The following is a 24,619-nucleotide window of genomic DNA, read 5'->3' as shown; positions in this document are numbered from 1 at the left end:
AGGGGAAGGAATTCTCCCGCAGGTCACATTGGCAGAGACCCTGTGGTTGTTTTTTTTTTTTTTTTTTTTTTTTTTTTTTTTGCCTTCCTCTGCAGTGTGTGGTCCTGGGTCACTTGCCAGGATTATCTGGTTATATCTCACTTAATCATTTCCCTGCCATTGCAGGGGCCTCAAGCACTGGTGCACCTTGGTCCTTCCTAGTCTCTGCCTGTGGCATATAATAGTCTAGTCTCCTGTGGGCTGTAATACTTCCGTCTCATTTTGGTTGTTGAGTTAGCGGCTGGGTGCTGTTGGTGACTTGTGATACACAGGAAGTCAGAGTAGATGATCTGGTGGCTCCCTTCTGGCCTTCAACTCTATGACTCTTCTGCCAAAACTGCACAATTGTTGTGACTTGCATGGTCATTTCCCATTGCAGTCATTGCTCTGTCCATAATTGTTTTGAAAAGTTGACAGTTATTTGTCCTAGCATATCTGTGGTCTACCTTAAACATCCCTTGCACTAGGCTTTCCAAACATGCAAAATACAAATCTCACCCTCCATCTGAACAGATGCCCTGTATTCTCTATTTCAATAAATAGAATGTGTGGACATTTTGAAGCTAAGGCATTTGTGTGATCTCTGATGCATGCAAAAAAATTGAACATCCACCAACTGTTTATTAATATGATTTTAATGGAGATAATCCAGATACAATATACTTTTTGTTGCCATTTGACCATCTCCAGATTACAAAACCAAAGGCACATATCTGTGAATCCACGGAGAAAACTTTGACACCCTTGTGTATACACCAGGGAAATTTGGTCTTCCACAGCCATAACCCCAGCTAACAATGCCAGTCAAAAACCACTTTCCATCACCGTTGCTTCGACATGACAGGGGTCCTCCAGAATCACCCTAAGAAAATAATATTTTAGTTTAGATATTCTATGGTAAAGAGTAATAAAACCTGGGCAAAATTCCACAGTATATACTTGGGCAACACTCCATGGAGCTCAGTGTAAGTTTTGCTTAATGACAGAAAAACTTGGCCCATTAGGTCTGATTAGGAATAAAATAAATAAATTCAATTAAATACAATGTAGATCATACTTATCCATTTGTATCACCTATACTATTACGTGTTTAATATTGCTGTCATCTAACATGCACTGGATATGATTTTAGAGTTCTATAGAGGCTTTTTTTTTTTTTTTTTTTTTGCCAAAACTAGGGGTACCTACATTTGCTATTGAAAAGTATTATCTTTATTAATGGATTTAATGCAATACATTTTAGGATTCAATATCATCCTTGCTACTTAGAACAAAGACCAAATTCTGCCCTCTAATATATGCACATGTCCCATTATCTTCTATCATACCAGCAGCTACATGCATGCATCTGAGGAGCAAAAATCAGGCCCTACACAAATAGTTCAACAATAACATTCCACAAATAGCTTGTTTAGCTCCAAAATAAAATATGAAAAAGCATTTAAATGGGAACAGGACTGGACCTTTAAGTCAAATACAAATAGAAAAAATGTGGAGCTCCTGAGTGAGAGATAGCCAAGCATATTTGTTTTAAATTGTGTTTCTCCCTTTCTATGACACTGTACAGTTTAACAGGCTTCAGAATGAAGAAAATGTGTATGGACAAATAATAAAGCATTTGAAAATAGGGGAGTATAATAAAGAAATCTGCTGTGAATAGTAACCCTTATAAAGCACAAGGCAACTACGATGCTATAAAAGACAACCCAGTAGCAGTATTCTCTTCATCACTAGGATACTCTGGTAACAGTACTATTTGCAAAATTTCATAGAAATAAATGATCCGTGGTATAGTTCCCCCACATTCATGATACAAATCTAAAGTCAACATTATGATTCAAGTCTCTTCTGCTTTGAGAATTTACCCCACATCGGGCAATTGGGAGCTAATCAACAAAGCTCCATCAGGGTAATTACTAGAGCTGGTAAAAAATTGTCCAAGAGAAAAGCTGATTTGGCTAAATCAATATGTTTCACAGACGTGTACTGAATTCATCCAATATTTTGAAGGAAACAATTTAAATGTATTTCAACTTCACTGTTTGGAATTTTTTCTTATACAATACACTAATAAAAAAGAAGTCAAAATCAAAGATTTTGATAAGGTCATTTCAATGTTACCAAAACAAAAGTTCAGAAATTTCAACTTTTTTTTGTCCCAATTTGGAAATTCCAAGTTTTGACTAGATCTAAGACTCACAAAAACCAGACAGCTACAATTTGCACCAGTGGTGCTTACTCCAGTTTTCAATAGGACAAGGCATCAATGCTGCAACTTGTGGCTTTCCTTGAGTATGTTTGATCACCAGGGCCGGCTCTAGGCACCAGCAAAGCAAGCAGTTGTTTGGGGCGGCAAATTTGCAGGGGCGCAAGAATCCAGCATGGGAGCTGAGAACCAACAGGGGGCCCTGCGAGCTGTAGTTCCTTGGTTAGCTCCCTGCCTATAGAGCCAGCCCTAGAGCAGGGAAAGAACTACATTTCCCAGCATTCCCTTGGCCGCAATTAACAGGAAAGGGAGGGGGAAGGAGTGTGAAACTGAAACCTCATGCTGCAGCTTGCTGTGTATGGTAGGGACAGAGCCAGCTCTAGGTGTTTTGCCGCCCCCCACCCCAGCCCTGGGCTCCCCCTGCACCCCCGTGTTGCCCCAGCCCTGGACTCTCCCCTCGCACCTGCATCTCCTGCCACCCCAGCCCTGGGCTCTTCTCCTCCCCCTGCACCCGCACTCCCTGCTGCCCCAGCTCTTCCCTCCCCCTGCACCTCCTGCTGCCCCAGCCCTGGGCTCTCCCCCAAAGAAAGAATTGGGTGGACTAAATGGACATTGCACCTCTCTATCTGAAGCCTAGCAAGGGAGGTACGTGGATCCCACTAGAATTTAAAATGAAAAGTAAGGGAGGGGAGGCTCTACTAGACTGGGCAGCTTTAGATACAGACCAGGCACGTAGGAGGATTTACACTTCTGAGCCATGGAAGCAGAAATTGACTTTTCTTTTCCAGATTTAGCTAATATTCAGAAAGGGAATCCAGCACCTGCCTTCCAGATTTGAACATCCTCAAAATTCAGGAGTGCTCAAGCTCAATTTGGGCAGCTGTTACTTCATTTCTCCCAAATCAAATATACTGATCCACTGTAACTTGCTGTAGGAAAAAGTAGAATAAATTGAGCAAGAAATGCTTCCCAGTGGTTATTAGGACTGGAATTGCTATTTTCAACAGCCATTGCTTTTTTTTTATTATTATTATTATTTTTTTTTTAAGTTTTAGTTTTATTTGTTTAAAAGGAAGACAGCGATATTGCATTGGCAAATTCCCCATAGAAACAAAGAATGGAACAAAAGAATAATAAAGGCACCTCAACTTTTCCTCATTTATGTAGGACAATCTTATAATATGCATCCAGATATCCTCCAATCACACAAGCTGAAAATTGTTCCACTTTACTGCAGTTCTGTAACCATATGGGAACCAATCCTGTCTGTGTTCTGTGCACATCCAAAATTCCTGCTGAATGACCTGCCCAGGGAGCGAGTTACCAGTGACCCAGGGCTGGGGCGGCAGGAGGGTGCAGTGGGGGGGGGGCGGGGGAGGCACTTCTCGCCACTGTGTGTTTTATGTGAAAGTGGAAGTATGCAGATCGGCTGAATGACGTGTTTCATTGTGTCAGGCCATGGTATGCTTAGCTGTAGCAGTGCAACATCATAGTCATAGTTCCCTGTTGATCACCCACCCACACACATAGCTGCAGTAGTGTTAACTCCTGATTGGTGGATTGGGGCAAATTCCTTATGTAAGCAAGGCCTTAAATAATTTTTTTTTTCTATCACTTTCCAACACTAACAAAAGGACAGGACAGGATTATGGATCAGTCCCACTTCCATCCTGGCCAGGACAGGATTTAAAAACACTCAGATTCTGGCCCTCAAGTTTTAAAAGAGCAGATATATTCAGCTTAGTGACCGAGCAAAGTGATTGTACAAATGGCATTACTGAATTCTATGTTTATTGCCTCTCAGTGACTCCACATCAAGTATGCTATTCACTTGTAAAATTATGCTTGCTTGCTAGCACTTCAGCTGTCAACCTTGTAATCTCAACCTGGCATCCAAGAGTCAGGCCAGGTTCACGCTTTCTTTTAAGTCTTCATCTGTTTGAAGGCAGTATTTATCCTGAGACTCTGTGATCCTGACTTGCATTTGTGTGGCCCATTGGCCCTGTAACTGAAACTTAGTAAACAGTGCTATTGATGCACACAAAGAAGTAGGTCTCAGCTTCTTCTTTGCTGTGTTGGTTTTGTAGTACTAACCAGAGTAATAATATTTCCTTTCCCACCACTGCCAACACATTTAATGCTAGTGAAGTCAGCACACAGATGGCAGATCTGCTGATAGAGTGGTTTTTTGCACAGCTGTTTTTCAGAGCAGAACTATACATACATCAAGACAGTTAACCATTGATAAAATGTTAGCCTGTAGTTCTTTACCACTTATAATGCAACAATGAAAGATCAAAGATAATGATTTAATTTGAGCTGTATATAAAAAAAACAAAAACAAAAAACACCTACTTTGCAGCCATCTTTCATCCCAGACATTACCCCCGCACATAGCATCCGGGCTGTGATAATCCCATATGTGGAATGACACAATGTTTGGTCAACAATTTCTACCTCCGCTTTCTGCAGAATTGCTGAACCCTGGTTATCTGGAAAACATATTGAAAGCAAGCCAACCTGATTTAATAGACTTGAAAAATACCGCTCATGTATTTGACAGTTAGTGTGTCTGCTCCCTGCCTAATAGTTTAACTTCTGTTGCTCCAGATCTAGACAATTATCTCAATGCAACCCATGAAGATAATGTGTTGTTAAATACAAATGTAAGTTCAATACAACTTGTGTTAAACAGTTAAGTTCCTTTCTTTTAAAATGTACATTCACCTAACACCATACAAAGATTAGTTCCATGCGAGTTTAATCCAAACTACATGAGCACATGAGATTTTTAGTTCTACCTGGGTCTATAGAAACTCTAGCCAATTGAGTTCTCCAAGCAGGATGTCAAGTTACCATCAGAACTAACCGTCTTAGGGTCTGGAGTTAACCTCCCTAAGACACTGTTTCTAGCAGCTTAACCCCTTGAGACAGGAAGAACAGAACAAACACACTACAGGGCAGTAGGCAATAAGGAATCCTGCCCCATCCCCCCATTTGAGTGTGGTCCTTCTTAATGCAGGAAAGAGTGAAGACTAACTAGACACAAGTCAAATTCAACCTTGGAGTGAGCCAGTACAATGTCACTCGAGTCAATGGAGATACGACAGAACTTAGTTTGGCCCTATGAGTGAACGAAAGTAGGAGCTCACTTGCTTCTTGCCTTTGACCCCAGCCTGTTATCCAGCACTTCTCGCCACTGTGTGTTTTATGTGAAAGTGGAGGTATGCAGATTGGCTGAATGACGTGTTTCATTGTGTCAGGCCATGGCATGCTTAGCTGTAGCAGTGCAACATCATAGTCATAGTTTCTGCTGTTATAGTATTCGTGAACGATGATTCTTCTCACCGCAGACGCAAACTTGGCATTCCCTTGAGTGCGCATGCCTAAGTGCGCAGTCCAAGTTCGAGGATCGGATAGCCTAATTGACAATGGATTAATGTACAATCAATCTTCAAGATAAACTTTTGGAAACATCTTCAGGACACAGTGCCCAGGAAAACCCTGGTGTTGAATTATAAAATGGCAATTTTTAAACCCAAAAGAAGAAAACCAAAACCACAAAATATGGAACTAATAGAATACATGCTGGTATCACGTTTTACCCAAAATGCTTTTGCTGCAGCTTCCAATTCCCTTTTTAAGTTTCCTTGTTGTCTTACCTACATAGTAATTCTTTGGGACAAGGACCTTGTTCTCACACCTCCCTGTAAAGGCGTCTAACTTGCTGTTAGAAGCACACTGTTAGTAATACTACCTTGTGGATACCTGCATCTAAGGCCTTTTCTACACTGGTGGCACCATATAGGGTATGTGTACTTACACACTACAGTGAAAAGCGGGCTGTGTCCACACTGTGGTGTGTAGGTAGCTACATGTGGCTCTGATAGTGGGGAGGCAGCAAGACACTAGACTGCTAAAGGTTGGACAGTAGACAGGAGAGGCCCTGCTTGGGCGTGTAGAAAGCTGCATAGGGTATATAGCACAAGGTTCTGGCATGGCTTTTCCCGCCTAAGCAGAGCCTCACCCTCTACACTGTTATTTATAATCATGCTGTGAGGGCATGCGGTGTACGTACCCAACACGCCACCAAAACTTAATTTAGACTATATGAAATGAAAGGTAAATTTGAAAACTGAACACCCCCCCACACACACATCATTAGGATTTCTGTATATGTGAAGTGCAGGGGATACTGGTTAAAGCCCCTCATTATTTAATTCATAGTATTAAATGAACTGAAATCAAGTGACAGTGTTCAGTTAACTCACCCTGTGCCATATCTACCAGAAACCACCACATTCAGAGGTACTGAAAATGCTTCAGGTGCATTAAGTGCAGGGCCGACCAGAGGATTCAAGGGGCCTGGGGCAAAGCAATTTCAGGGGCCCCTTCCATAAAAAAAACAAGGTGCAATACTATAGAATACTATATTCTCGTGGGGGCCCCTGTGGGGCCCGGGGCAAATTGCGCCCTCCCCCCCCCCAGGCAGCCCTGATTAAGTGGATGTCATTGTTTACCTGTTTCCTTGAAAACAATGAGCTGCCGACAGAAGCCATTCCCTAGAGATCACCGATGCCCCACAATAAGCAACTCCAACAAAATGGAGGCTGACTTGCCAGGGCCATTCACCTTCTTGTGCATCAGAGCCTCCTATGATTCGATGGTAGATATCGCTGATTTTACTGCTGCCGCAGCCTTTAAAAGAAGATTGGTAAATGTATTATTTCTATGACACTAGCACCCATCATGTGCAAGGATGCTTCCCAAATGGAGGAAGAAAGAATCCTTCTCCCCACTATCTTCTTCAACAAAGGCATTTTGAAATGCATTTCACTGAAAAGCTCTGAACTGAAAACCCTGGAGACAGGAGGTCCTAGATTTATCTTGCCTATTCATGGAAAGAAAAGATGGTCTTGTGGTTACTGCACCAGACTGGGGAGTTCTGGGGTCTCTTCCTAGCTTTGCCATAGACTTCCGGAGCAATTGTGAGCCAGTCACTCACTCTCTGTGCCTCAATTCACCATCTGCAAAGCGGAGATAACCCTTCCCTACCTCGCAGAGATGTTGGGAGAATAAATTTACGGTGGGTGGGTTTCAATATATAAACTAGACGGGGACGGGGACGGGGGGGGGGAGGAACCAGATACCATTCCTACCCCCCTCTCGTGTGCCTGAACCTGAGCTGGAGGCATCCCTTGTGGAGGAGCTACACTGCATTACTGAACTACTCTAATTGTTGCCCTTCTCTTGAAACTGTGAAGAAAGCAGCAGTTGAGTGGCAGCCACAGTGGGGGGTTTATGACTTGAATACCTATCCACTCGGGAATGGATTGGGGCCGAAAAAGTTTGTTTATTTCACACAGACTACACATGGAGTGGTCAATAACCCGGAGTCTGAAATCACTGTTGCCAGCTCCTGTAAATTTATGAATACAACAATTTTGGCCCCTGCTACTGGCAGTCTCACAATGACATGAAAAGCTCCACACATCATGTGACTTAGGATACAAGGGAGAAAGATCTCCCCCCAAGGCCCTGTTATCTAGAAGACGTTGCACTAAACTACAAATCCATATACCATGAGCTCTCATCCCAGTTCTTCCATTGACGACTGTTAACGTTTCTAGGCATTTCACCACCTCTATTATGAGCCAAGATTCTACCTTCTCATCATGCCAACATAAGATTTTTATTATTATTGATTACATGTATTGCAGTAGCACCTCGGATCCCAATCACAGCACTGTTGTAGGCACAGTACTAACCTAACATGGAACGTTCCCTGCCAAAGAAAGGGAGCCTACACTAAGTAATGGAAGAGCAATACAATAAATGAAATAAACAGATGTCACTTAGATGGCACAGATCTTCAGTATAGAGCATCTCTTTTTTCATGCTTTGATCCGCATTAAAATAGTTCATGTTGCCACTTAAGTTCCAAATGCTGCTGATTAACCCTTGACCTTAAAAGAGGCAGGTTACACTTCTCAGAGCGATTTGTCTAATACCAGCTGCAAATTCAGGCAGATATTATTCCATTGGTTTAATCACTATATTCCATGCTGTACTTTTTTCTGTGCATAGAGGACTGTTATCCTGTGATGTCAGCCATGCATCTTTCATTAGCACACAGCTCATAGTAAAAAAGTTAGATTTTAAGTTATCTTGAAAAGTTACAGTTTATCCTTGGCGGCTATCCCTTCTTCTTCTTCCGAATCTACCATGATCCTCAGAAAATACAAATCACCGATGGTTTGCTGAAGCATCCTTCCTCTTAATAGGATTTGATCATCATGTAACAGGAACAATATCCTCTAAATAAGTGACTGAGGAAGCTGGGGCACCAATTAAAAAACTCTGTGCAGTGTTGGCAAAATTTTAACTAGAATAGATCTGATTCTTTGACTGGCTACCCAACTTCACTCTGCAACTCGCCCTGCTCTCTAGCCCCACAGACAAGAATCTATTTTAAACCTGAACATTAAAAGCACATGCACACAAAAGTTTGTGTTGTGAGGAGCCTTAACTCTAATGCTAAAAAAACAAGGAAATTCCATAACACCACAAATCAGATCCAATATCACCTGATTTCCAAGCTTCAACTTATTACCAATGTATTAAACACATTCTGAACACACTTACCACTGAGTAGAAAGTGTATGTACTTTAAATAGGAAAAAATGTAGTTTAAATATAAAAAGCTAAAATTTGAAGATTAATATTTGAGAGACTCTTACTGCAATTACTTTCATCACTTCCATCAAGACAGTCCGCTGTCCCATCACACTTTGCATTTTGCTTTCTAATGCAAATATTATCTCTGCACTTGAAAGTATGGTTGGCGCAAGGAATACCTGAAACAGGAAACAAAAAGGAACCATATACTTCTGGACTGTCAATCCAGCAGCTTGGACTAAGAAATTGTCTCCACTTAAAGGGTTGGCCGAACCCCCACTACCAGGCCGGCTCTAGGCACTTTTCAAGGGGCCCTTTTTTTTTTTTGCTTGGGGTGGCAAAAAACCTGGAGCCAGCCCTGCCCACTACAAAAAACCCCTATTAGATATTCAGCTTGTACTGGCAAAAACTGAACAGAGTAAGCTATACTAGCAAAAGAAATTTTTTCTGGTATAAGCAGCATCTCCAATAAGGCTTTTGGAGACATAGCTACATTGGGAGGTGTGGGGTTTTTTGGGTTTTTTCCCCATGCTCCTAACCAGCAGTTATGCTGTAAGTATAGGCAAGGCCTAAGTGTAGACTGGAAAAAAATGAAAGTCATTAGCAAAGACGTCAATGCTTTTATTACAACAGCGTAAGTTAACCATAGCAACTCAATGAGGGAAGCTTTAATAATCATATTTTAGGTAAGGAGTATTCCAACCTCTGTGTCCTTCATATCTTTTCCTATTCCTTCTTGGGTCACATTAAATAAACAAAATACTTGTTTCTTGCCAACTCAGAAATATCCTATGAAATTTCACATGGCTAGAAATTTCACATGGCTAGAATAAAAGTTAAATAGGCCTAAAACATGGCTAGCCTGAAAAAAACATTTTTGTAGCATTTCCTCCATTTTGGTCTTTTGGTGTCTTGCTGTTCTGCAAAATATCTGTTCCTCAAACAAAACTATGCACGTCTGATTCCTAATAAGACTTATCTCTTACATAGCTCTTTACAGGCATTTAGTCCTAAGAGCAGCCTCAGAGGTTTGTTGGGCTTTATTACAAGCATCTCAAGAAGCTAAGCATCATTTCAGGCCTACACAAGAACAACTGTCTAAGGATATTCATGTTAGAGCTTGACTATGCCCTTTAGAGTAACTCATTTGGGCCAGATATTCCAACTAGAGTTGGGTAAGTGATGGAGAGGAAACATACTTGACCAAAAAGTAACCATACTTTTGGTGCAGTTCTGCTCATCTCTGCCATCCTCACAGTCATGTATTCCATTGCAGGCAAGTGAAGTATACTGCATCAAGAAGCTGGCATTACAGTTCTCTTTGGGCACAGCTAGAGTAGGAAGAAAGCAGGAGATCAGCAATGCAAATATCGTGGCTAAATTTGGAGGACTGTGTATAGTTCTATTAATACCACCGCTACCACCATCTAAAAGATTTATACATCTTCCTCTATCATCAGGTACTTTACAAAGGTAAGTATTATTACTGTCTTATGCATGAGGAAACCAAAGAGAAGAACACTAAGTAAATTACCCAAGGTCACAAAACTAGTCAGTGACAGATTCAGAAATTAAATCCACTTCTGTTGTAATTATTGAGCCTACAAATGTATCCTAATTGTGATCTCACCTGTAAAAATTGAGTGTAAATTCATAGATGTCACAATAACCTCTAACAACAAATGGTGATACGAAAAGATACAAAAGGGAAACAGAAAGACTGAATTAGTCCAACCAAAAAGGCCTCCTGAGATAACTCAAGAACTGTGTTATGATCATGCCTGGTACAACAAGGAAAGTGTGGAACAGGATATTAGTGAACCAATATTAGTGTGTTGGAAACTAAGCCTAGTTGGTGGCCAAAACAACGAGAGGATGGGCTATTCCATCCATTGCTGCTTTGGGGCTCCTTAAAGAAGGAGACTTTGGGGAGAAGTCATCATGGTTGCCACCCCACCATCTCCTGGGACACCAGACCTTTGTCAACCTAATCTGAAAAATGTCCTGACCAGACTGGGCCAGAGAGAGGAACCCAGATAACATTGCCACCTCCCCTGGCTTCACCTGAATCCCAATCACCACTTGAGATGAAATGAGATTGGATTTTAACAAGAACAAACAGCTCCAGCCAATCGCAACTAATTTCTTCTCTTCCCCCCCAAAAGGACAGATATTAACATCGTTAATACCATCTAAGAGACTGTCAAATAAGAGCATTTTCCTTCTAAAGCCTCTCTCTAGCTAGAGAGAAAGGGAACAAGCAATATTATTAAAATTAAAGTCTTAATACTTTACATTTCAAATGCTGTAACTATTTTTCCTTCTTTTCTTTCTCTTTAATAAAAAAGTTAAAAGGATTTTTAATCATGTGTTATCATGGCACTAAGCAGGCTGAGGTCTCGATATACCAAACCCCAAACCTTGTTTAACACTGTTTAAAGCTGCACGGTTTCAGAAGCATAGTCAACTCTTTGGGCCTGTATATTCCATCTCAATTAATACAGTACACCCTATTGATTTTAACTGTAACTGGTTATTTCCAATCTGATGTTCAGCCATCCCTTCCACTATAGTCTTCAGATAATGGATCCTTAATGCCTGAAGGTTAGTGCACTAACCCACTATATAGCCTGTCCCCATCCGCACCCATTAATATGCATTTAGAATAAAGTTGCATTGCTAAGATGAAGAGGATGAGGAAGCGGGTAGGACATAGAATGTTTTAATTTAACAACGTCATCCTCCGGAGGAAAATAAACATGACTTGTTTCAGTTATTTTTGGATAACTGATTGACCTTTATCCCGAGGCTCTTTAGTTTCACCATCTTGTCTGTAGCAAATAAATCAAGGCTCACAAATTTTTCACATTTGTTTAAGCAACCAAATCTGAATTTATCTTAGGCTTACAAAAACAGGCTGGAAATCTCAAGTTTTCTAGTACTCTCTTCTTTAGATTCCAACAGAAAAAATATTAACACATTCTTTGGGTTTCCATTTGCAAATGATAAGCAAATACTAACCACAAAAGAGTTCATCGCTTTCATCAAAGCAGTCATTTACGCCATCACAACGCTGAGCCTGCTCAATGCATAGGCCAGTGGAACATTTGAAGTACTCGGCTGGACATGCTGAAGGCAAAATGGATAATCTATAAATTCTCTGCTTCCAAATATTTGTAATTCACAACATGAAAGTAACGCCATTAAAATATTGTAAGGAAACAAAGTAAAATATGTTAAAAAATATTGTTAGCTGTGCTATTACTGCCATCTTAACTTATTGGAAAGCATTTAATGTTAGCCATACTCTTACACCCTACTCTTCACTCAACTTTCACCACAGAATCAAGAATGGCCTGATTCTTTTTTTTAATATTCAATTCCTTTCTGACTCCCATTTCTGTTTATGCATTTCAAATGCAAATGTCACTGCAGTATGGACCAGTCCAGTTCCAGTGTAGAAGATGGGCATAAGAAAGTGTAGAGTATAAGATTTATACACACAGTCCCCCTCAATTAAACATATCTCAGTTGGGATTTTTTCCTATTATATCCTCATGTATTTCCCCCTCTCTCAAATACATCTTTTCTTGTTATGCTGCCCAATAAATATTCCTTATGTTTTCACACCAACTACCTGCAACTTCTGCTGTTCATAGCTGGCTCTTTAGTTATGATTGCTGCATGGCAGAGTATGTAAACTCATAGAAAAAACTGTATGGGCAGAGTTTGTTAATTGGTGCACTGTTTGACTGGAGCAGCAGCAGCAAAGTAACATAGCAGAGACATGCATTAACAATGGGTTTGGGTGGGGGTGGGGAAGTGACAGAATGGCAAATTTAGCTGACATTTTAGATCACTGAACCAGTTAAATTTCAGAGTAGGTCATTGACTTAATTTAAGTTTAAAGTCTTTTACTTAAGGTTAGTGAATAAACCGGATTTCTTTGAAATATTTATTCTCAAGTTAATTCACAGTTTCTCACGAAATCCAAAACTCATTTGTCATGAATCTTAATAAAACTAAACTTGTGGTAAATATTTTAATTCAAAAAGGGATTTTATAAACATGCACAGAAAAAAACTGAAAACCATCTTACGTTGGCTGATGTTGTAGCTGCCATATTCCACCAGAAGCGGCTGCTCTGAAAGCTTGGAACTACACTGAAGCTCAATGTTAACTACAGAGCTTGCAACATGGAAAACTGTTTGGTGATCAATGTAGTAACCACAGTACCTAAAAATGAGTGATGATAACGTTAGTTAAAAAGCTGCTTTTGCACTAAAGTGCTTCACATACTATTTAAGTACAACATCGCCGAAGTGCAGCCACCTGGTACACAGTGTAATTGCCTAACATATTTTAGCCTAGGAGACAAGGGCAAATGAGAAGTGTGATGTTATCCCTCAGATCAGATGAGGCTTTTTTTTTAGGGGAGGGGGGAGAATAGGTCTCATCTGAAAAACAATTGCACAATAAGCTACATAAATCAATTTACTTCCCACTGAACTACAAAGGGGGAAATCGAACCTACTGCACTATTGCCAACCTCAAGCATTCAAAAAAATTATGGGACTGACTTAAAAATTATGAGACTTTATTTAAACAACACATTCAGGATTTTTGCATTATAGGTTCTGAGCCCTTAGGCTCTCACTGCATGCCTTCAAGCTGTTTCCTGCAGGAGTGAGAGCTAGAAACTTAATTTTCTTTAATGAATACTGAGATTTTTGCATGTAGTCTCTTGACTCCAGGAGCTGGGGCTTGAACATATACACCAAAAATCCCAAGACTCGTGATAAAATCATGAGAGTTGGCAACACTGCTACTGGGATTTGAACCTAAGATTTCAGTAAGCCTGTGATTTCAGACAGGGTACGGTGATTCGGTGTGCAGCCAAAGTGCTCAGGCACCAAGGGGACAATGGAGGGAAACGGAAATCATCATAAACCGTCTACACAAAGCTCCCATCACTGCAGGAACAGGCTTTAATGGATAAAGTGAACTAAAAATGTTAACACTCCAGATTTAAGGAGTCTCTATGCATCTGAAGAAGTGAGGTTTTTACCCACGAAAGCTTATGCCCAAATAAATCTGTTAGTCTTTAAGGTGCCACCAGACTCCTTGTTGTTTTTGTAGATACAGACTAACACGGCTACCCCCGGATACTTGACTCCAGATTTAAGGTAGAAATGAGGAAACTATGGCAACTGTGTTAAACTGCTGACCCAGAAGATACATGGAAGCGTTCATCTTCATTGGAACATAATTCTTAACATGGAATACAGCACTCTCACTGCATTTGTTACTATGTCCAGAAGCATCGCCACCTGGCAATTAGGTTTTTACGTTCCAGAAATATTTTTTTTCCCTATTGAAACTGCTGGGGGGAATCAGAAGCTCAGCATCGTGGGTTGACTGGGGTAGGGAGAGACAGCTGCTTTCTCAAATCTTAGTATAATTTTACTAAGCCTAGCCTTCTCCTTGTCAGTTTGACTAGTACCATTTGCAAAAGAAAACTTAATAGCAACAGGCGGCTCCCTAAGTCCCCAGTGTATTGATCGTAGACTCATAGGACTGGAAGGGACCTCGAGAGGTCATCTAGTCCAGTCCCCTGCACTCATGGCAGGACTAAGTATTATCTAGACCAGGGATAGGCAACTTATGGCACTGGCACTCACACTGCCCAGGTCTTGGCCACCAGTCCGGGGGGCTCTACATTCTAATTTAATTTTAAATGAAGCGTCTTAAACATTTTTAAAACCTTATTTACTTTACATACAATAGTTTAGTTATATATTATAGAAAGAGACCTTCTAAAAATGTTAAAATGTATTACTGGCACGCAAAACCTTAAATTAGAGTGAATAAATGAAGACTCAGCACACCACTTCTGAAAGGTTGCCGACCCCTGATCTAGACCATGCCTGACAGGTGTTTGTCCAACCTGCTTTTAAAAATCTCCAATGATGGAGATTCCACAACCTCCCTAGGCAATTTATTCCAGTGCTTAACCACTCTGACAGTTAGGAAGTTTTTCCTAATGTCCAACCTAAACCTCCCTTGCTGCAATTTAAGCCCATTGCTTGTTGTCCTATCCTCAGAGGTTAAGAACAACAATTCTTCTCCCTCGTGATAGCATCTGAAACATTCCACTGCATGTACAGTAGAAGGGTTTGGAAAATATAACAGGACCAAAATCTGAAACAGAATATAACAACTTAGGGAGATTTTTTATGAGCTGGGTGTAGTGCAGGTAGCTATGAGAGGTGACTAGTTTGTATTGCACCTTTAACTTTCTAGCAGTCTTCCTGCCAGCAAGGGCAGATGCCATTCTGAGAGGTAGAGCTGATGCAGTGCGTTACATGTGCTGTCTCATGGAGACTTACTCTGTTTTGCTCTTTCAGTTAGAGTGAAATAATTCAAAATGGAACTAGATTATAGTTCTGTTCGTGGCAAAATAAATACTGGAACCCAAAAACTTCACCATGAAAAGTTTTTGAAAATATTAAGGAAATGTTACATTGAAAGTATGTTTGGTATAGACATGACAAGCGAACTGGTGGAAAGAAGTTCTCCAAATGGTCTTCTGGTGACCAGCCTAAGTGGTCCCCATGTCCTCATAAAAATGTAGCATTCCAGCTGCCCTCTGATTCCTAAGGAGAAGGCAGCAAACAGTCAGAAGGATAAAGGAGGAACTGGATGTTTTGAGAGAAAGGGTACCAGGGAAAAAATAAGTTACCTGGCAAGCAAACACCAAGCCCACATCAACTATTAATATTCAAGGACTTTTCCCTTTGAAAGCAAAGTCTTTAAACAAGTGGACTGAATCAAAGATGGAGAACTGCCTTGGGTGCACATCTAGTTTAAGCTGCCATCTTGGCAAACAGCTTCTCTGGATTTCTGCCTAGATGCCACTTACTGAATCTGAGAAAGCTAAATTGCCCATAGATGCCAAGAAACACTTAAGCCAGCCCGTCCACCTGCATTTCTATGGCATCTTTCATCAAAAGATGCCACAGAGACTGCACATGATCTGTAGACACTGCCATAAAACAATATTTATATTTAGTGTGTATATTTAAAAAATATAAATAATAAAAGAATGCCATCCATCAGCCTTTTAGACTCATTTTAATAATAGAGTAAGCTTTTGAAAGTGGAAAAAATTCTGAGCAACATTTAAGCACTGAGGCTGGTCTAGAATTTGACAGTAATAAAGGAAAAGTTCCCCAAACTAACAGTTTATCATGAGGAATAATCTGTCAGCTTTAAGGCCTTATCTACACTGGCAAAATACCCATTATTATCAAGAGATGATAGCAATGGAAGCAGTTGAATTGATGCTGAACACCTTTATTTTGCAAGCATAGCCAAGAGCAGAACTGTTTCAAAAACAACTTTGGTTAACACCTACTAAACTCGAGGAAGGATCAGATGAATTATTGGATTTGAGGCACTGTCTGATAAGGACTGATTTGTAGGCTGGAACTAGAAGTTACATTTTATTCATTCTGTTTATTATGGTAGCTCTGTTGTATTAATTTAGATTTAATATCTGGGTCACAGGTGTTTAATGTTGGACAGTGACTGGGTTATGTAAACACTTTTAAACAAGGTTTGGTATTTAGAGACCTCAGCCGGCTTAATACGATGTCATACACACCGTTAATAATTTTAACCTTTTATTAAAGATACAGAAAAAAGAAAGACTGGTGTTAACCCCACTGCTTGAAAAATGCCAGGATAGGACATAGTCTTACTTTGAGACCTGGCAAACTTCTAACAGCATTGGGCCTTTTAGGGCACTGCTTTTAGTTGTCACTTTCTAATCACAGGCTTACAGCAGTGTTACAGAATACACAGTTTGGCCAGCTAAGCCAGACACTTATTAGACAGACGGAAAAGGGAGAGAGATAGTCAAGAGATGAAAGAAGGTAGGGAAGGAAAAGGACATATTTAGGTGGGAAGGTGGAGGAAAGGGGGCAAAGTTTCACATCTCAGGTAGTGTTTGGGATTTAGCTAAAGCCAGTACTGATGGGGATGTCATGGGGGTCCCCCTCTGGCCAGGATATTTCTCAGGATGACGAAGGTCCAGGAGGTGTCAAGAGATGGTGGGATGGCAGCCATAATGGCAAAGTTTGCTCTAGTAGCCAAAGTCTCTTTAAGAACCTCAAAAGGGAGCGATGGGTAGAATTCCCCATCCTCATTATTTTGTCCACCAATTACGCCTAGTTTCTGACACACCAATTTTTATTCACTGATCTCCAGTCCCCAACTCCTCTTGTTTACCAGGTATGATCTTAACACTGTCCTTGAGTTATATCAGTCGGCCTTTTTGTTTGACACAATTCAGTCAGTCTCTGTTTCGTACCTTTTCCCCTGCATCACCATTTATCATTACAAGTTACTGTGACATCTTATGAACTTACACCTCACTTTTTACATTTGAGCTTACAATTAGGGTAAATTTCTAGGCCCCGTTATCACAACAGGACCGGAACCCCATTGTGCTAGATGCTGTACAAACAGATAAGAGTATATTCAATACAGAAGGTAGCAGAGAAGTTAATCAGTCCACTTCTCATGAGAATTCAAGGAACTAATGGACATTAACTGGTGTCTGTGTGCACCACAACCATCTCCTGTAAAGAATGGGAAAACTTGTTCCTGTGTTTCTGTGAGGGACTTTGGTGCAATAAAGCTACCATGCAAAGCAAAATTAAAGTACTTCTGACAGATGAAGGAGATTCTGCTCCAGCAGCACATGGAGAGAGGTGTATGGCTTTTTAAATGGCATAAGAACAGCTATGCAAAGCGTTCGTTGTAAAACCCCAAACCATGTTCACACAGGTAAGTGGAAGGGAGCTTGTGCAAGTGCATTGTTGACCAAGCTCCCCAGTTCTGTTCCCCTACTACTAGGAGCAGAGACTTCCTGCATTTTGTCAGGGCCAATAGGAGTGCATGTGGTTCATTTGCCACATGCCTGCTAACACTCCCACAGCAAGAAAGGGCCTGCCAGAGTGCGCACACAGCAGGAGGTTTATTAGACATCTGATTCCCCCCTACTAGCTAGCAGAGACCTGCTCCATACCTCAGCTTCCTTCAACACAAGGGAGCCCCACTCTGCACCCAACACACCGCCGTAGCGAAGAAACCAGCTCCATACTTGACCACCTGCTCCCAAAGCCAGGAGAGACTGTCTCCTCTCACCCACACAGGACGACCTGCCAGTGACTACTTCTGATGGGACGCACAATGAGGTGCTGAAGCAGGAGTATTTTTTTAAAACAGTCCCTTGTGGAAATTTTTTACAGCTTATCACAGTATGTGGAATTCTTCCAGTGGTGTTTTCACACACAGAAACATTAACAAGAAGACATCTATTTTTAGAAGCCTGTAAAAACTTTAGCAAAATCAGTTCTCAGAATGTGTGCGCTCTCTGGGTAGGCAGAAGCTTTTGGGGCTCACTGAATAGACAGCGAAAGTCATACAGTAGGACTTGTGGGTCCCTGACTGGCTAAACCTGTCCCCATGTAATCAGAACAGACAACTGTAGAATTTTGGGGTGGGGGTCCCAGTTATCACAGCTACAGTATATTCCAAGGCCTTACTCCAATCCTCAAAATCATGCGAGTCTCCAGCAGTGTTTTAACTAGGTTCACCCAACATAGCTAACACGGTCATTAGAACTGGTCAGAACTGGACTATTTTGACCCAACAAAAACTTGCATTGAGAAACTGAAAGAACTGAAATTTTTTTTGGCAAAACACCCCAAGTTTTCTATGCAAGCAGACACTTGCTGCAAAAGTTTGTTCAGTTAAACATCTGGTTTTCCTTTGAAAAGCAGTTTCAATGGAAAATTTGACCCAGCCCTAGCTGTAATATCACCGGGTTACTAAGATCAGGAATATGGTCCCAGTCCTCACAATTGAAAATTAAACCACTACAATAAAGTTACCATGGTCCATACTTTAAAAAAAAAATCCTATGAATCAGAAGGCAAACAGCTGGACCATAATTATTTTAAAAGAGGTTCTTCATGGAGAGATTCCCACTAATAAAGCCCCACCCCAGCTTCATTTTCAGATATCACATTGGATATGAAATCATCCCAGAAGTTTTCTAACATCCTAAATCCTTCAAGGTACTGTGACAATCTGTATCCCTATGTTCACCCTTTTTACAATTTTGTACAAAGTATGCCTTGTGAGGTATCATTTGAAAACTCATACTTTGCTGATCATTACTGTCCTGTAAAATGTGTGACAACATTGTATGTAAAGTTATAAGATTCTACTCTATGACATTGCTGAGACATGTTCCAAGTTTCGAAAAGCAGGCACAAACCAGTTCCTCAGAGACAAAAGGCAAACTGATGCCTCAGGTGTCGACAAAATCAAATCAACTATCTCCTGGTTAAGAGACCATTCTTTGGCAGAAAAAAAGGATGTGGGCAAGAAATCTACATTTTGGCAAGGAAATAGTTAGAGGTTCTTGTCCCCACAGACTTTGTCTCCTGAACCTCAGCTGGAGGTGATTTTCAAAGAAAAAGAGAACTATAAGAAAGGGGAACAGATGCCCCAAAATACTCCCCCCCTTTCTCTCTGCTCATAGCACCAGCACCTCCTGAAGGACAAGGCAAGTAACACTGAACTGGGGGAGGGATCCTGGCTGAAAGGAATCCAGCCAGCAAGACTGCTGAAGCATGTGGTGAGAGAGACCTTTGCTTTGAATTAATTTAGCTTAAGTTAGATATTAGTTTGTGGTTTACTTTTTATTTTCTAGTAACCAATTCTGACTTTTGCACCTCATTACTTGTAATCATTTAAAAATCTATCTTTCTGTAGTTAATAAACTTGTTTTACTTTTTTATCTAAACCTGTGTGCTCAAACTGAGGTGTTTGGGAAACTCCATTTGAGATACCAGGATGTGTGCATATATCATTTTCTATTAATAAAATGATGGGCTTTCTAGGAGCTTGTGTTGTCCGGGAGAGGGCTGGGCAGTACAAGACACACATTTCTGAGGGAAAGTTTGGGATTGGGAATTTGCTGGTGTTGCTCTGCAGTGTAATTCAAGAGTGGCTGGGCATAGAACTCATACTGAATATCTGGGAGTGATTTATATGCTAGAGGCTGTGTGTGAGCAGACCAGGAGTGGTTACTCTCACAGCAAAGCAGTGTAAAAGGCACCCCAGTCTGGAGAATTGAGGGGACACAGCTGTTCAACAGTCCAGATTGTACCCTGGGGAATTTCACAGGTACCCTATAACTAGTTCAGGAAAAAAATGAAGTCCTCTGGATATCCATTTGATATGGGAAATACTTAGTGTCCATGTAGTCCAGTAACCAGCTTCCATCAAAAGTCAATGCGAGAAGCTTCAGAAGGAGGTTGAGCCTCTCATTTCAATACTTAAATGTATAGGATTATAACAATGGGAAGGCATTTTTCCCTTGTTCTAGCTAATGAGTTTTTCATATCCTCAAGTAAGCCCAAACTTGGACTAGTTTCCAAAGCAGGTTCAGAAGTTAAAGTTTGAGTTAACAGCTAATTGGATTCGATGTTCCAGTAAAGCAAGATTGTGGGGGGAAAACCCAACAAGTAAAGGGTGAAGGGAAGGGTGGGGGGGGGGAAAAAAGACTACAACAGAGTGAAAAAAGGATGCAAAGAGCCTGTGGGGAAAACTAAAGAATCAGCAATATTCTAATGACAGGTACATAGTAAATGTACCACACACAGGGCACCCAATTATGCCAGTTTAGCACTTTGGGTGGGGTGGTGGATGGAGATAGAGACAGAAGAACCACGCCTTCCCTAATAAAGTCCCCATGATACCTGATATGCTTTCACTAGACTCCAATTAGACTCAATATCTCTTGTGAGCAATCATGAAATTAAGTTACAGGTTAAGAAGTTGTACAAAAAATTCAGTTTGATTAACCCAGTGAACCCAAAGCTATTTTGCATGGTTCACGGGACATCCATCTTCATCACGTTCTCCCATTCCTCTCTCTTACATGAGGAGAGAAAGAGAGAGAGAGAGAGAGAGAGAGAAAGAGAGAGAGCCCTTCTCTTCAGCCTAGCTGCTCTTTTAATTAGAAAAATATCTGATTTTAGGTTTATAGTTATAAAAATCATCCAAATAAAGGGGCATGTTACAAATGCTATGCTTGTTTATGAATCTCTCTTCTTCCCCCTTTTTCTAAGCATTACTAACCCAGATGCCTCAGTAGCGTGAATGAGTTTACTGACAATTCCTAGTTTAATAACCCATGTGGAAATACTTACATGTGTTCATTAATTCTCCACCATCCCCGCTCACAGCCCTTGATGCTCTTCTCACTGATAGTGTAGTTATGAAACTTCAGTGCTATACCCAGGCTCTTCTGAGGAGTCTATAGCGAACAAGCAAGAAGGCTGGTAAAAACATTTTGTGCACACAGAGAATTAAAATCTTTAGATTTGTCTTAACAATTATTATGCTCTCGGGATACCAAGCTACAGGAGAGCACTGGCTTGCACAGAGCAACAAAGAGCACCTGAGCAGGCCTGATGGTTTTTCAGCTGCCAGCAAAAGCTTAGGTTAGCAGAGGCTAAGTGCAGCTGCAGGCTTTCCATCCCTCATAAGCAAACAATCCTTTCATCTCCTGACTATATATGGAATGCGGCTTTCAAACTGAGATCAAAGGCCTCTGGCTATTCCAACTTCATTAGTGCAAGGGCCGACAGCCATGGCTGACTGACAGCTAAGACACTGAGGTACATCTGTGTCAGTTCTCCAAGGTTATGGTTTATTTTATTCCATATCATGCTTTTTGGTAGCACATTGCATCCAGAGGATTTCAAAGCATTTTAAAACCCAGATTAAGCCTAAGGATATCACAGACACATGTAATCAACAGAGGTTCCATTTTACAGGAACAGAAGACAAGTGACTAGAAGCTAGTAGTCATGATCTCATCCTGATCTTTTACTGATGAGAGAAGTATAATTTGGCCACATGCACAGCATTTGCACAATACGCACTGACAGTGCTAGAGTTAGTTCCTACATACCAAAAAGCAATTCCTGTGTATGTTGTGAAAGGCCTTTTGAGTTAAGAATAGCAGGGGACAAGGCAAGAGCTTTTTAAGAATGTCCTTTAAACAGTCTGGAGCTAGTTAGCTTTAGCCCCAGTTCTTCTCCCTCCAGACTCGATCATTCCAAATTTTCTTCTGCCTAGTCTCCAACAATACAACAGCCACTCAATCCATTCCCTTTATCTTTTATTCCTTGCCTGGTTCTCTAGCTCCCTTACTCATCCCCTCCTAGTTATGTATGTATGCAGTTCTTTTTCACTATTTACCATGCAGTACTTCATTTTATTTGCTTTCTCACTTTTTGATGACTTCAGTTTGAACATTCTAACATACATATAAAAACGCCACTTTAACTCCTATCTTTTAAGTGAGTTTGTCCTTCCCTCCCTCCCCCTACCGCCCCCAACTCCTTGAGTATGATTGATGGCTCTTTCTGATTCTTTGATTTCCTCTCCTTTAGCTCACTTTAGGTTTCCATCCCTTTCCACTCTACCAATACTGCATTTACCAAAGTTACCAGTTGTTCCCACACTTTCTATAGAGGCTCACATCTCTCCTCTGCCTAAGTATCCTAACAGCTCAAGACCAATGTGGAAAAATCTTAACTCCTATTCCCTACTTTAAACTTCCCAACTCCCTCCCGTCACCATGAAAAAACACCACTATCCTCCTCAATATACATGTTTGAAAGCTTTTGTTTGGTTTTTACTCTTTCCTCCCACATCAAAACTATTAAGTCCTGCTGGATTTCCTCCACTCTATCTCTATAGAGTCCAACTTCTCTCCATCCCTACTTCCAAAAAGCGATATCTATATTTTGACTCGTTCACCTCCCATTTTCAGTTTATGCTTCGCTTTCCACCTCAACCCTGCTCCCAACCCACTCAAAATCCTACCACCAAAAAAAGAACAGCTACTCCCCATTCTGAATCTCTTCACCTTACTTCCTCATCAAATTCCAAATATTTTTCACCACTTTTAATATACTATTGCTGTGTAGCTCACTGCTCTTAGTTATTCCTTTTACGCCCCTCCTGCTATCTACACTGACTGGCTCTTTGTTTGTTCCCTAATACCTTAACAAGTTCCAACAGAGTGGTTGGGCTTCCATTTTCCAGAGGGGACCAGGATACATCACAGAACGCAAAGGAAGGGACTTCCAAGCTGGAGATTATTCTCTAGTTCTCTGCTAAAGCACAGAGTCTGGTGTCCCTGCAGCTCTCATGATAGAACTCTCTTTTGTCCTCCAGATAAACTCCTCCCCACATTCATGCTTGACAACAGTTAGGCTGCTGGTGTGCCGAGACCACTGCCTATCATGTTGACCAATATTGTCTCATTGATTCCTTGTGCTCCCCAGTTTGTCTGTATCCATCTTCTGGCTGATCCTTAGATTGTAAACTCTTTGGGGCAGGGGCCATTTTCTAGTTGTGTTTGTGCAGCGCCTAGCACAATAGGGCCCTGGTCTATGACTGGGACTGCTAGGCACTACCACAAAAATAATGAGAGTTAAAATGAAACAAAAGTTCTAAAATACTTAGAAAAGTGATCAAAGTTTTCCCCAAAAATTGTGGAAATTGGTCTGTCTCCACAGTGAAACAAGTGCAAAATTTTGAATTTCTTTTTTTTATTTTAAACCAGCTGTTTTCCTTGTAATATCCTGAGCCCAACACTTCCTATACTAAGATCCTGTTTTCAGTTGCTTATAACTTCAAACCTAAACTGTTTGGACTGAAGTTTTCTGTGCTAGAAGTCTGATACAGGCTAAATATTTCTGGCAAAATATTTCAGCTGTTTCTGAGAACAAAAACTAGGGCAAAATGTTTTGCCTGTGTTAAAAAACTGGCAACCAGAACTGGGTGAAAATTTTTTTGCCCATATTTTAAAGACCGAAAAATGCAATTTCAGTAGAAACAAAACTATTAGTGAATTTACTGAATAGTTTTGACCAAACCAAAAAAATCAAAATGTATCAGTAATGTTGAAATGTAGTGTTACATTTCAGTATTACAAAAACATTTCCATTTTTCAGGCTGGAGTCACAAAGTGGGGGGCGGAGAGGGAAAAGGAGGTGGTGGTTCCACTGGCCTCCTTATAACCTTTAGCCCAGAGGATAGGGCACTAGCTGGGGATGTGGGAGACCTGGATTCAATTGCCCCCTCTACCTGAGGTGGAGAAGGGATATTATCTTGTGTTTCCCACATTTGAGAAGAGTGCCTTAGTCACTGAGCTACGAGATAGTCTGGCATGGGTGTCTCTATTCTATTCTATTCTACACAGGTTTTTATATCGTGCTCATGATGGTAGTATTTGAGCACCTTCCAGTTGTGAGTTAAGCAAGGAGACTGCACATCTATCATGTGGGGTTTGTTCCCTCAGGCTATGTCTACGCTTTGAGCTATGGTCGTAATTCCCAGCTTGAGGAAAGATACCAAGGCTAGTTCCGACAGAACTAATGCGCTAAAAATAGAGCATAGCCACGGTGACATGCTACCCTGAGTACATGTGTCAGACAGCAAGTACTCAGGGTGGCTGGCCCCTCATACTGCCACAGCTACACTCTTTTGAGTGCACTAGCTCTGATGGAGCTAGTGCAGGTACGTCTTCTCAAG

At 40.9% G+C, this 24,619-nt stretch overlaps 1 protein-coding gene across 1 annotated transcript in view; it reads right to left on the bottom strand.

The window, feature by feature from the left end:
- Positions 1–700: 700 nt before the first annotated feature.
- The window catches only part of TMPRSS7 (transmembrane serine protease 7), a 52,912-nt gene continuing 28,993 nt past the window's right edge, over positions 701–24,619 (bottom strand). Inside the window, exons 10-18 of the mRNA XM_026659037.1 lie at positions 21,217–21,323; positions 13,023–13,159; positions 11,945–12,052; positions 10,144–10,254; positions 8,986–9,102; positions 6,766–6,943; positions 5,398–5,666; positions 4,601–4,737; positions 701–901 (exon numbers count right to left, since the gene is read on the bottom strand). Of these exons, the coding sequence (XP_026514822.1) occupies positions 731–901; positions 4,601–4,737; positions 5,398–5,666; positions 6,766–6,943; positions 8,986–9,102; positions 10,144–10,254; positions 11,945–12,052; positions 13,023–13,159; positions 21,217–21,323 (1,335 nt within the window). The 3' untranslated portion in view covers positions 701–730. The remainder of the gene's footprint in view (positions 902–4,600; positions 4,738–5,397; positions 5,667–6,765; positions 6,944–8,985; positions 9,103–10,143; positions 10,255–11,944; positions 12,053–13,022; positions 13,160–21,216; positions 21,324–24,619) is intronic.

The sequence above is a fragment of the Terrapene carolina genome, unplaced genomic scaffold (assembly GCF_002925995.2).
Source record: "Terrapene carolina triunguis isolate 2854851 unplaced genomic scaffold, T_m_triunguis-2.0 Scaffold558, whole genome shotgun sequence".
NCBI classification, from domain to species: domain Eukaryota; kingdom Metazoa; phylum Chordata; order Testudines; family Emydidae; genus Terrapene; species Terrapene triunguis.
Note: the sequence above shows the minus strand (reverse complement) of the source record. Positions and strands in the feature narration are given on the sequence as shown.